This window comes from Sander lucioperca, chromosome 16 (genome assembly GCF_008315115.2).
Source record: "Sander lucioperca isolate FBNREF2018 chromosome 16, SLUC_FBN_1.2, whole genome shotgun sequence".
NCBI lineage: Eukaryota > Metazoa > Chordata > Actinopteri > Perciformes > Percidae > Sander > Sander lucioperca.
Window position 1 is genome coordinate 21,124,497 of NC_050188.1, and position 14,157 is coordinate 21,138,653.

Genomic DNA, 14,157 nt, shown 5'->3' on the forward strand with positions numbered 1-14,157 from the left:
CATCCACACCTTTTCCCAATGAGCACCAATTAAGTTGGACAACAGTTATTTCTCCAGCAAACCTGTTTTAGTCATTATCTGCTTCCCAAATGTTTATATTTAATTGGATGTTCATTTGCAGTAAACAACTGGACTGAATAGTCCGTATAACAGGCAGACTAAGCACAGCTTATTCTATTATTGGGCTAGCATTTATTTAATAAACAGTGTCATACTCTGAATAAACTGTAAAATATGGTAAGATATTGCTGCATATCTACTGTAAGAAATGTGTGTAAATATTGACATATGCTATGACAGATATCGATATCGTGTGAAACCCATTCTTCTTTACTGGCCATTATCTGAGTTTTATACGGACTCCAGTCTAGAAAACAAACTAGACAAATAAACAAAAGTGATGCTGTATGACATGATATATAGATGTGAAATTGTCCCTAATGAACCAGCTTCAGGTCGTCAACTTTTTTTTTTTTTTTTTTTTTTTTCTCTCCGTGAAGTGGCCCATGTAACTTTGGAGCCCATCAGTCAGAACTGTACCCACAGTGCCACAACCCCACTAGACATGCCCGTGCTAAATATCTAAATATTATATCAGATCTTGCACTTGAAGAAAACAATCCATGCACATTATATTGGTCTGGTGTGATCAAGTTTTCCTGGTGCTATTTCCACAACTTCCTTCTGGAATTTATTTCTTAACTTCCCCCTAACCTCCTTTGCTTTTTTACTTGCATAATTATGGTTGATGTCCCTTCAAGCTATGTTTCACTCTTTGAAGCCCTTCCCCTACCACGTTTTGGTTGCCTCTCAGCCAGCCTTGCAACAGTGGCTAACATGACTACAGCAAAAATGGAATTTTTACAAAATCTGAGCATCCTGCAGGACCCTTAAAGCACAGAAGTCCCCACATTACCAATTTAGCAAGTCAGCAGTCACTGTGGAGGGGCTTGCCTCAAGGCCCTGTGGACACCTATCGCCAGTGATAATTGAAAACGGGCTTTAAAAAAAAAAAAAAACAAATCCCTGATTTCCACATAACTCTATTTCAATCCTTATGTCCCCTGCAGGGAACAGATTGTTAATTAGGTTTATCTCCTCATCTGTTATTTATGCATTCTGTCTGATCATGGAAGGCTGCCAGTATGTGGGGAGGAGCTGTGTCTGCACACACATGAACACTCACTGGACAGTGTAATTTGGCAATATTATAATGGGATGGACACAACAGGAGGACTGAATAATATGGTCACCTGTGTAATTGACTTTGAGTTGACCTCTTGTGTTCTTCTTCAAAAGCTCAGAGAGTTCTTAAAGAAGATCAAGGTGCACCAAGCATTCAAGGATCCATGTGTGTGACATTGAGTGCTCTGTTTGGTTTCCCAGTCCCATTTTAGACTTTGCTAATGCGGTTATATGTCACTTTAGCTTAGTGATTATGATGGGTAACAGGAGTTTTGATTATGTGAAGACCAGCTGTTAATTACAGTTCATGTGTTGTGGTAGGTGTAAAAGGAATAGTTTGACATTTTGGGAATTACGCCTCTTTGCCTTCTTTGTAAGAGTGAGATTAGAAGATTGATGCCACTTTCATTGTCTGTCCACTCGATATTGAGCTAGAGCCAGCTAATGGTTAGCTTAGCAAAAAAGACTGCGGAAGCAATGGGAAACAGCTAGCCTGGCTCTGTCCAGAGGTAACAAAATCTGCCTCCCAGCACTTCTAAAGAACACTAATTGATATGGTATATCGTGTTTGTTTAATCCACATAGAAACAGAAATGTAAAACAATATGTTATGTTCCAGTGAGGAAGTCATTGGCCTGGCTTTTGTTCGGATTTAACAAACAAGATGTATAATGTGTTAAATATTGAGTTTAGAGGTGCTGATAGGTGTAGTTATGAACTTTAGACAGAGCCAGACAAGCTGCTTTCCCCTGTTTCAAGTCTTTATGCTATGCTAAGCTAATCGCCTGCTGGCTCTAGCTTTGTATTGACTGATTGTATAGACATGAGGGGATTTCAATCTTCTCATCTAACTCAATGTGTGTATTTTAGTTCCCAGTTGCTGCCCAGTTCTTAGTGTTTAACTATTGTTGGCTTTCTGCCATGCTGTGATGGTGACTGGAAATTGCAGTGGTCCATCTTACTCTCAGGTGTTCCCCTGAGCACTGGTCCGTTGGATTCTTTTTCTCTCTCTCATATGCTCTTCCAATACAGTTTGGTTTACCTCCTGTTACTCTACCACACACTGCAACGTGGGAGTACAAAAGAAAGTTCTTTAATGAACAGGGCATTTATCTTGTTGGTCTCTGCTCCTCTGGTGTGTCTCCTTAGTGTGGCTGCCAGAGCTGAAAGCCTTTGTTTAGCACTCTCCTGGGCCTTGTATATGGACATTCAGAGGCACTTCTTTAGTAGCCAGGACCTGACATTGACCCGTTCACCCCTCTGTAGTGGAGCCATCTTACTTACTTTGTGTGTTTTCTTTATATTGGCTTCAAATTGTGGTTTCCACTGAGGATACTGGCTATGACTTGCCTTGCTGAGCTTGTAGCTGAGAATGCCTGGTGTTATCATTGCTGCGGCGCATACCAATTTATTGGATCCATGTCAGTTTAGTTCAAAGTCCGATAGTAAGTGGCCTCTTCTAAACTATCACTCTGATGTCAGCATTTTGGTGTCTAGCTCATCTTTCCATTTCTCCACATTGTGCTTACTGGACAATTGTTTGAGTCTTCATCAGTCTCGAGTTGTGGTGACAGCGGTTGTTTGAACATTTGTTAACTATCGGTTTTCAGTTTGTGTATATCTATAATATTTCTCTCACACACAGGCAGAAAAAAAGGCTTGCAGTGCAGCAAGTTTTGAAATGGCATGCTCATTTTGTTACCTGCTTTGCAAACGACCTGTGGGACTCAATCTGCAGTCTCTTCTCAGTTTCTCTGCTCCCTCCTCCTCACTCTCCTCACTCGATACCCAACTTATGCTTAATTAGCAATTTGTTAAGGACACTGTTTCCCTAGGGTCCCTGTGGTCTCAAAAAGCACAACATTAGTGCGGGCTGACCTGAAAAAGACCCCAAGCAAAGTGCGGACAGAGGCAGAGAAACAGTGGAACAAAGGATAATTATGAAGGGGTGCAGTGCAGGGGGAGTCACAAGGGAATTGGTGTCTTGGGATGGACAAAATAGTCGTGTTTCACTATGGGAATCGCCTCGGCGTGACCAACTATGGAAGCTGCAATGACACCACGTCTGTCCGTGACAGACAGGTTGAACTGTGCTAGGGCCACGCCCCCTCATATAATCACAGTCGACCAGCTTCTTACAAATCATTCTCGCTTTCTTCCCGTGAAGAAACTATACTAAGCTCCCTCAGAGCTTCTAGGCTAGCTTGGTTGGTTATCTGCTACACAGTTCACAGACGGACCGTTAAGGACTATGTTGCCGAACGCAGTTCCCGACCCAGTCTGGATTTGCTGAGTAAGTACTTCGCAAGAAGTTTTTACCTTGTGGTTACACAGTTTGAAAGCAGGGTCCGCGTCAAGGCGAACTGCTCTTCTGTAGGCTAGTTGGTATTTGTTTATCGGTTGCTTAGCTGTGTAACTCTTTTACCCTCTGGCTAAAGCGTTACGGCGAGCCTCCCTGGGTTTGGTTAGCATTCGTTTGTTAGCCGGACCGGGTACCTTGAGTGAGCTAACGTGTTACGACGGGCTAACTCTTTCGGTACACGGTTAATGTTAGCTCGGGCTAAACCCCGTGTGCTAATCTTGCTGACAGGCTAATGTGTCACAACGCTCCTGCTAAAGTTTTTTCTTCTTCTTTTCGTTTTTCTTCCTTTCCAGTCACAATGTCCTTTGCAGTGGCCCCCGCCAAAGGGTCGTAACCGAAGGCTAGTGAGGCTGTATCCCGCGTCATGTGGGGCATCCGTCTCGGACAGGGACCGTCACCCGATGTGCATAGCTTGCATGGGCGCTAAACACGCTCAGGCAGCGCTGGCTGATTCTCAGTCGTGCACCCACTGTGTGTCAATGCCAGAAAAGATACTGGAAAGGCGACTGAGGGTGGGGGTGGCCAACAGTCATGACCCATGTCTGTCAGGAACCACCCCGAAAGCCACAAACAGTACCCATCAGCCGCGAGCTACACCTAGCTTGAGGACCACAATGGAAATAAGTCCTGGACTTTATTGTGTTTTTATCCTCGATTGTATTTGATGTCTTTTTATTCATATGTAAGGCATTCTTGATACAATTAAATAAATCAAATCAAAAAAAAGCAGGGCGGACATGATGGACGAGGAGACCCCGGACATGCCTCCACTTTTCGAGAATGTACAGATATGCAGTGTGCTCTCTAAATGCAGTGACACTGCTGGCTGCATACCACACTCAGGGGCACCTAACCCGGTCCTCTGGGACGAAATCTGTGTGGTGAACGACCTTGTGCTGCGCTCCTCATGTAGTGCAGTGCAAGGCTGCGGCCATGTAATGGGGCTTGCAGTCGCAGGTGAGAGGGTCTGGTGGTTGAACCTCTCGGGCCTGAAAGCAGAGGTCATGGACACAACATACAACCCCACCAAAGGTCTGTTTGGTCCAGCTCTAGAGAAAATGAGAGAGGACAGCACCCTCAGAAAACAGGAAGGCGAAGCCTTTGACCTCTGCCTGCCCCAAAAACACACCCCCCGCCCCCAGCAGGGACAGAGAGATGGCTTTGCTGCAGCAGCAGCGAAGGTAGAACACGGAACTGCAAGGCCACAGAGACAAGCTGCTGGTCAACAGACTAGCCAGCAGTCTCGGTCAGACAATCCCAGGCCGTGGGGGAAACACTCCTTCGCTGCTGTGGCAGCAAGGAGTCGCCCCTCCCACCCCGGAGAGGGGAAGAAGAAGCGTCCAGCCTAACCTCCCAAGCTTCTCCCTCCACCCCTCTTACAAAGAGGAGGAAGAGGTTGGAGATGTAGAGCAGAGCCCCGAGGTTTGTGATTCAGGGGCCCTGGTGTTTCACAGTTCTCCACGGGCCCCCCTATCCAAGAGGAGGAGAGTCAGGGGCAGAAAGTATCCCACTGTCACCAAGCACTTTCACCATGTTCAAAAAGGCAACAAATAAAGCCTGCATTCTCGCATCCAGGCGCAGAGCCAAGGGCGAAATGCTCCCCTCAAAACAAAATAAAACACACAATAAAACTGACCCTACCTGTCTGCAGTTTGCCCCAGAGCTCTCTAAAGTCTGTTTGCGGCCCAACCCAGCCTTTGTGCCGAAGGTGGTGGAGTCAGCCTACAGGTGTCCCTCGGTGGAGCTCTTGACTTTTCACCCACCTCCTTTCTCCTCAGGAGAGGAGCAAAGACTTCACATGTTATGCCCTGTCCGGGCTCTGCACATGTATGTGAGTCGGATGGCTGGGTTCAGAAAAGCGGATCGGCTGTTCGTGTCCTGGGCTACTCCCCATAAGGGCAAGCCATTGTCCCGCCAGAGGCTGTCCCGCTGGATTGTGGAGGCCATATCATTGGCCTATGAGTGTAAAGGTTTGCAGGCCCCACAGGGCCTGGGAGCTCATTCCACAAGGGACATGGTCACTTCATGGGCCCTTTTCAGGGGTGTGTCAGTGAAGGAAATTTGTGCAGCGGCAAGCTGGGCTACACCTCACACTTTTGTGAGGTTTTACAGGCTGGATGTTTCCGACGTCCTTAGCACAGGCTGTGCTGGAGGCTACGGCGCCGGGGTCAGTGTGACTCTTGGTTCAATATGATTTTGGCTTCGGGAGATTAATGCAATCAGGGAGTGGTCTATATCTCCCATAGTGAAACACCGAACAAAGTTAGATAAAGAACTTTAGGTTACTTAACGTAACCCCGGTTCTTTGATAACAGAGTGAGGTGTTTCACCAACACGTCCCTCCTTGCAGAGACACAGAAAGAAACCTATCTGGAATGATTTGTAAGGAGCTGGTCGACTGTGATTATATGAGGGGCCGTGGCCCTAGCACAGTTCGACCTGTCTGTCACGGACAGACGTGGTGTCATTGGAGCTTCCATAGTTGGTCACACTGAGGCGATTCCCATAGTGAAACACCTCACTCTGCTATCAAAGAACCAGGGTTACGTTAAGTGACCTAAAGATTTCTGTTGCTATTTCGCAACTTTTGAGTTGAAAGCATTTCCCAGGATGAGCAAACATCTGAGCACACTCCAAGGATGCGTAGGAGTTTTAAAAAAAAATCTGTAACAGTCTACTACATGCACAGACACACATACATACACACACTTAGAATACAGCTGCTTCCACTGTAGGATTAAAAAAAAAAGCACTAGAAATAAAAAAATCCTCATCTTACCAACATATTAGTTGGAAATACATCTGTATCTCATACTGTTGGTCCCTTTTTGCCCTGCTTGTATGAAAGAGGGGAATTAGCTTGATGATAAAGTGATTCTGATTTAGATGATTTTGTTAATGGAAATATAAACTGTGCCATATTTTGGTTCCTATAATAGTTACTCAATTAATAGATTCATAGAAGAGGAATTGAGGGCAATTTTCATAATTGAATGTCAGAATTTATTTTATTTATCAGGTAAAAATACAAAAGATTTGCTGGTTACAGATGCAATGGTCTGCTTGTGTTTCACTGGAAATTGAGAAGATTTGGAATTTTTGACTTAAACAACAAACAATTTGAATTTGCTCGTACTCCAGTAACTTGGGATGGGTATTTGCCATTCATTTTGTCATTTTAAAAATGATTTCTGATATTTTTATTGACATTCATATATTAAATAGACAGATACATTGATATTAACAACTTTGTAGTTAGTTGACTCCATATTCTGCTTTAGAATTAAGGAACTAACCCCTTTTGTCTCCTCACAGCGAATTGAATTCCAAACTACAAGACACTCTGGAGCAAATAGAGGTATGTGCCTGCCTTCCTGCTTAATCTCTACTTCTGTTATTTGAGGGCACTATCAGTGAAGAGACTTTTAGCAGTGAATAAGATTATGCTCTAACCTTGTTCATTTTCCAGAAGCCCTCATCTGAAAGAAGCAATTTATACTTCATTTTGACATTTTGATAGTTTGCCTTTCTCATTCTGGGTCTGCCAAATATTGACACATTCAGAAAGGCATTATTGTCAGTGTGCAAGCACGGTAAATTATATCTGTTTCATCTCTAGCTGCGTCGTGATATTGGGTGTGATAAATGGTATGCAAAGCAATTTTCTCTGCACCACTGCTGCTGCGCTTGAGTAGATTAATTACTTACAGTTCCGTCTGTACACAAGAAACAGCCGTGCATGAACACACACCTACGTAGCCATGCGGCAAGGTGCTCGTTTGTTTACCTGTCAGCATGAGTTTGTGAATAAGCAAAGCACAACACTTCCACAGACACACACACCAAGAGTAAAATTTTAGTATCTAACACCTTCATCCTAAGAATGCTAAAAGCCCTAAAAACTCAAATATATATACGTAACATATACAGCATATTCTGTGTGTAATGCATTACATAATAGAGATGTCATTGGTTGGCTGTCAGCCTGGTGCGTAACATCCCTTAATTTCTAACTGTTTTCTAGTTGCAACACGTCATCAAACACAGCAGCCCCGCTGCCCCCAATTCAGTAACCTAACAGTTACTAATTTGTGTGGACGTACACACACACACACACACACACACACACACACACACACACACACACACACACACACACACACACACACACACACACACACACACACACACACACACACACACACACACATCCAATTGCCCTTGGCCTCGTGTGGTAGCTAAACACCTGCATATCTATATCTGAATCCCTGGTCTTAATGTTGATAATCGCTCTCTTTTCTTTTCCTTTTGTCATCTATCTATTTCTGGCTCCAGGAGCAGCTTGATGTCGCCCTGTCGAAGACTTGTAAGCACTTTGATGTTTCCCACTACACCAAGGTCCAGCTGGCCTACACGCTCCTTGGCAAGACACAGGTCAGTGGTTTGACATGTCTACAGGGCCACGGGGAATGGCTAAACATGACTGGATGTGATGGTCCAATTGTTGTCATCACTACGCCATATGTCCTTTTGTTTGACTCTAGTCTTTCTTTGATTGGGGATTTTTTGGAGGGGATTGGATGTTCATCCTGGCTGTTGCTCTCCTTAACTTTATTTCAGGGTTGTGTGCATTCAGTCGGCAGTGCTGTTTCCTTACTTTTCCCACCATTTAGATTAGAACAGTATAAAAAAAAATCTCCCACAGACAGGCTTGTAAACCATCAAGGGAAACGAGAATGTAATTTGGTTTATTGAAGTTTCTCTTTTTCTTTTTTTTTTTTTTTTCCCCCTTTTTGCTTCATTGGATTGTTTTCACTCCAGTGAGTGAATTCAAGGTCTCCTCATTGGAGAAGAAAATATTTTAGGCCACAGGGCATGCATGCCATCATTTGTGATTACCTTATGCTCTGCTTACTGTCAATCAATTGACACCCACAGAACTCACCCACAAGAAGGAACAGAGTTCTCCAAAACAATAAAATAATAATCTTTGGATAATATAACATAAGCACTCAAAACATTAAAACAGCTGAGGCGATACGGTCAAAACATGTTTGATTGTGACATTTTTTGCTGTTTATTTAAAACTGTAGAACATTTAATTTTAAGAACAACATGAAGACAATATTGTAGTTTCTGTTAAAAATGACTGAAGAGAAATATAATAGACCATAACCTTAAGTGACACAAATATTATCTTTTATCACTAGGGAATTTCTTTCATACTCTCCTCATCACTTCTCATATCCCATTCCAGCCCTCATATTTTTGGTCAGAAAGTATTAATCTCTCATGCTATGGCCTCTCTCTTTAATAACCCATACACTACACCACCATGTCCAACAGCTCACTTGGCCCTGATCTCTTTGTTCTGCTTTGACTTGCATTTCTTCTTCCATTTCTCACCTCCCTGATTTATCCTTTTATGCTATTTTTTTCTCCAACTCCCTCCTCCAGTGTACCAGTGCTCTCTGGTATGGGTAATCATGAACTGAGATCTATATTATTGGGATTATAAATGTTGTGCTTACATAATCTTTGTCATCCTTAAAATATTTATTACTTTCCTACTCCAAGAAGTAGGATAATTTGTGGCCCAGTTATAGCTGAAATGAGTTGCCATCCAACTATGCACGGTCATTTTGAGCAATGATGAGGCTGCCATGTCTGAAAATAACATATTTCGGCTAAGTTTATATTGACTTTGGGATTCCACAAATGCTGTACCATTCCTTATTCAGCATTTTGAGCCCCTGCACCTCCTGCACTGGCACATTTTCGTTGAGCCTACAGGTGAATGTAATATGTAAAAAGCCTGTGAGGGTTTAGTGCTCAAGGATTATGGTGGATGTTGGAGCTGGGCCAGATTGTACTAGATAGATGTAAATGGATGGATATACTTGCCAGTCTAATATTGAGGTACATTGAGTATGAATGCCATGTTCTGCAAGCATGGCATTTTACTGTACAGGTTTAAAATGTTATATTGCCAGTGTAAATTCTGTGAATTGATGGCATAGACGTCTACAAAGCCCACCACAACTTAACCCCCTCCTACCTCACTGACATCCTGCACCAGCATACTCCTACCTGCATTCCTGCAACCTCAGATTAGCTGACGCCAACCAACTGGGGGACAGGGCCTTCTCCATTTTTTGCCGATTTACAGTAAAAAAAATAACTTGTTGAATTGACTCTTGACCCAAGCAACCAAAAAGAGCCTCATTCTCATCCTGGCACTCACACACAACGCACATATTCTGTCATTGTTATTCGAAAAGCCAATGTTGATGGTAATAAATAAGCTGTATGCCTCTTGACATTGAAGACATCCTTGAGGTGGAAACTGAGTCACCAATGCTTGTTGAGAATGAAGTGTTGTTGTTATTACTGTTATAATGAGCATTTTCAGACTCAAAAGCTAACTAAAGAGTTGTTCTTGACTGCCTCTTGCCACTGCCCCTAAGGGCTTGTTGTTGCTTTCCTTCTACTTTTTTCTTTTGCATGCACTGAATCAGTTCTTCACACCCTCTCTGCGTATGTGTTTCTCACAGTCAGCTATGATCTTTGTCTGAATCTTCGCTTTTACTGCAGTCTTTCTTTTTACTGCAGTAAGTGAACACACACATGCACAAATGACCACTTTTAATCTGACACTTTTCAGTTGGATACATAAATGAACTGTGTCATCCAAGAGGTAATTGGCATCACAAGGGTCTTGACCTACAGTAGCATACCACCTCAGACCATTTGCATTTGTTTATAAGTAACTGCAGAACAATAAGTCTATTTGCAGTTGATTGATAATTATATCGAAAGATGTTGGTGATTATTAAGATGTGAGTTGCTATAGTTACCTTCCTTTTTCTTGTCTACAGTCCATACTTTGTACAGCCGGCCATTTTCATGGTGTTTTTTTGGACGTATGAAGTGAAAGAAATTTTGAAATTACATTAGTGGCAGCAGGTAGTTTGAATGGATGGGGGCAACATTCTGTGGTCATGAGCTTGCAGTAAGACAATCATAATTGCACTGCAATTACCCTATGGGGCTTTGCTCAACACTGTGCCCATGTCTCCTGCGACTTTGGTGTCCTCAATTCACTAGGGTCCCATAGCGAGACTGTGGGTGAGAGCTGCAAAACAGAAAATGATCATAAATGTAACTAGAGAAAAAGGGAATGGACTTGAATTGTCAAGGCATAAACAGAGCTTGAGGCTTGATGTTCCACAAACTAAAACTTTTAGTTGCAGTGCTCCGACTTCATGGAATGAGTTGCAAAAGCAGCTAAAATTGCAGGTTTTTATTTCACATACTGAATTCAAGTCCTACCTACATCAAATATACCAACATGTCTGCACTTGTTTTTAAAATGTGATTTTCTGTTTTTTATTTCTTATTTATTATTGCTGTTATTTGTTGTATGTTAAAGGAACACGCCGACTTATTGGGACTTTAGCTTATTCACCGTATCCCCCAGAGTTAGATAAGTCCATACATACCCTTCTCATCTCCGTGCGTGCTGTAACGCTGTCTGACAGCTCCACCGGTAGCATAGCCTAGCACAGAACATGCAGGTGAATGGTTCCACTAATCCTACTGCTCCGAATTGTGACAAAAGTGACAAAATAACGCCAACATGTTCCTATTTACATGTTGTGATTTGTAGAGTCACAGAGTGTACAAAAAACAACGTAACATGAGACACAGCCATATTCTAACCGTAAACAAACCGGGAACTATATTCTCAGACAGGCTTGCTGCAAAGCAAATCATTCCGCCCAAGTACTATATTCTTCCGCCTGAGAATATAGTTCCCGGTCTGTTTACGGTTAGAAGATGGCTGTGTCTCATGTTACGTTGTTTTTTGTACACGCTGTGACTCTACAAATCACAACATGTAAATAGGAACATGTTGGCGTTATTTTGTCACTTATTCGGAGCAGTAGGATTACTGGAACCATTCACCTGCATGTTATGTGCTGGCCTGATGCCGCTGGAACCGTCAGGCAGCTTTACAACACGCACGGAGATGAGAAGGGTATGTATGGACTTGTCTAACTCTGGGGGTTACGGTGAATAAGCTAAATTCCCAATAAGTCGGCGTGTTCCTTTAAAGTGTATTTTTTATGTGCTGCCTTCTTGGCCAGGGCTCACTTGTAAAAGAGATTTTAATCTCAATGTGATTTTTTTTTTTCCCCTGGTAAAATAAAAAATAAATAAAATGGTGGAGCAAGATTATACTGTAGATATAGATATTTTTTAAATCATGGTTAAGAGCAATGTTTGGATTTACATGCAAAGTTAAATCCCTGATTATTAATGATAAATGAAGAAATCCTACTTTGCCATTAATAAGATGTGCTTTTGTTTTTTTTAAAGCTGCTCTACCATACATGGCCATACACTTATATACCTCTGCCATTTGTTCCTTGCTCTTTTTGCTTAATTAATGACACTTTCCACAGCAAACAGCTGGTTTTAGCGATGTGAATTATGGAAATAGAGGCAAAATTGCCCATTTTCACTTGGACTTGAACATTGCAGTTCCCAGGAGACAGCTTTGCCCATTTTCCCTCATGCCACATTGTGTAGCTAACATATGTCTGCAAATAATTCTAAATATCAAGTATACAGCATGTCTCCAAGAAGTTTGATTTGCAATTTCCCTGCTGTTTGCCTTTTTCACAGATCCGCATTGGCAGATGACAGTGTCATTTAACATAATTGTTTTCACAACAGTGTGTTTGGCTCTCTCTGCAGACTGCTATGGACCAGCTGCACATGCACTTCACCCAGGCCATCCACAACACGGTGTTCCAAGTGGTGCTGGGATATGTGGAGCTATGTGCCGGAAACGCTGATACCAAATTCCAGAAGATGCAGTACAAGGACCTGTGCACGGTAAGGAGATGAGTGTGTGTGTGTTGGTCTGTAGGTTGTCAATTTATTCCACCACTATTCACCCACTCTGTCTGCAAATTTAACAGTCAGATTTGCCCAGACAAGGTTCAGTTCCCTTTGCTAGATGCCAGTGTGAAGACTAACCCCTTCAGTGAAAACTTATTAAAGAACAAAAACACCACCTGCAGAGTGCTGTGATGAAAGGACATATGACACACACTTTGTTACTCACAGTATGCCTCTAGCTTTCTTATTGCCTTGAAGCCAAGCGAAAAATACCTTATTTCTTGACAATGGGTTCCACAAATTCTCCTTAATAGAGTGAAACAAAGGTGTAGAGGAGAAAGTAAATCAGAGAAAGGAAAGACAAGTATATCCTAGTGTAGCCCCTCACTATGAGATAATTAATCTTGCTCACAATACAGAACCAATGCACTGCAGCAGCAGCATTTTTTGATTGGGCTCTCCATACTGGCCCACACGCCTCAGTTCCCTTTCTGTCTTTTTCTTTCCCTCATCAAAATAAATGTTGCATTGACCAAGTTATGGCTTAGAACTTGGTCAATTCATCATTAATTTGCTGGGAGTGAGTTTTTCCCCCCAGGGGCTGTGACTGCTGTTACAGTCTGACCTACAGTGTACAGGGGAATACAGAGGTATAGGTAAAGGTTATCCCTGCCTGATCAGAGGGTACAATTTGTTTCTTTACAGTCTCCCCTGAAATGTCAGCTGTCATAGTTTTTTTTACTCCCTGACCCTCTAGCTCCTTGCTGTCTGACTGCACAGCTTTTACTAGGGGCATTGCCAGTTGTGCTTGTATGTACAATGGCCTGCCCTTTACCTCTTACCTTTGTGCTACCTCTCCTCTGCTTCTCTTCTCATCTCTTCTTCCTCTGCTTCCTGCTTCTTTTTTGTCTGTTTATGCATGTTTTGCTACCCCTGGTTAGGAAGTGGCATTGAAGGAGCAATATTCAATTTATAGAGCTGGGGGTTCAATGGTTCAGGGGGGTCAATGGTAGCCTCCATTCAAGATGGCTGGCAGGATGTTTTCAGTGTAGGAGCTGAATCAAATATTTAAATATAAGTTTCTCTGTCACTTCAAACTAGGTTTGAGCACATTTTTTCACCAAGAAAAATGTTTTTTTTTAAAGTGGGATTTCAATAAATATGAATTTGCTTTGTTTACATTGATGGCCAAGATAGGCATGCAGCAATCACTCGTACAGTAGCACACGGTGTATGCAATTCTCCACCAGATGACTGTGGATTTAATGAAGTGATGCTGATTAAATGTTAATTATATCTCAGTTGTGGTCTGAGAAGGAGTTCTTTATCATTATTGTGGGGTGAGAGCTTTCTTGCAAGGACATTTGGCTTGTTAGCTTGTCCAGTGGCAGCTGTTAGAAATGATGTACTCTACTCCTCTTTTTCTTTTACCAGAGTGTCTATGAGTGCATCAGACAGTGACACTAGATATACTGTACTACAGGATTCTTGATAGTAATACCAGTTTATCAACAATCCAATTTGCTTTTTAAATCTTATGACCATATAGCTTAAAGTGCATGACCTGTCAAGGTACAGTATCAGTGCAAGTACTGATATATACTCTATAATATATACCTTAATTATATTTCAGTGGTAAATAAGGTGCAACATTACAGTCAACTCAGTCAAAAATGTTAAAGCTTTTAATCTTTAAGTCT

General features: G+C 42.3%; 1 protein-coding gene across 2 annotated transcripts in view; it reads left to right on the plus strand.

Moving 5' to 3' along the window:
- Nucleotides 1-14,157, plus strand: part of vps50 (VPS50 EARP/GARPII complex subunit) — a 110,622-nt gene that overhangs the window by 27,317 nt on the left and 69,148 nt on the right. For both annotated transcript variants that reach the window (XM_031322998.2, XM_031322999.2), the window contains exons 10-12: nucleotides 6,863-6,905; nucleotides 7,883-7,981; nucleotides 12,311-12,451. In XM_031322998.2, coding sequence (XP_031178858.1) covers nucleotides 6,863-6,905; nucleotides 7,883-7,981; nucleotides 12,311-12,451 — 283 coding nt within the window. The remainder of the gene's footprint in view (nucleotides 1-6,862; nucleotides 6,906-7,882; nucleotides 7,982-12,310; nucleotides 12,452-14,157) is intronic.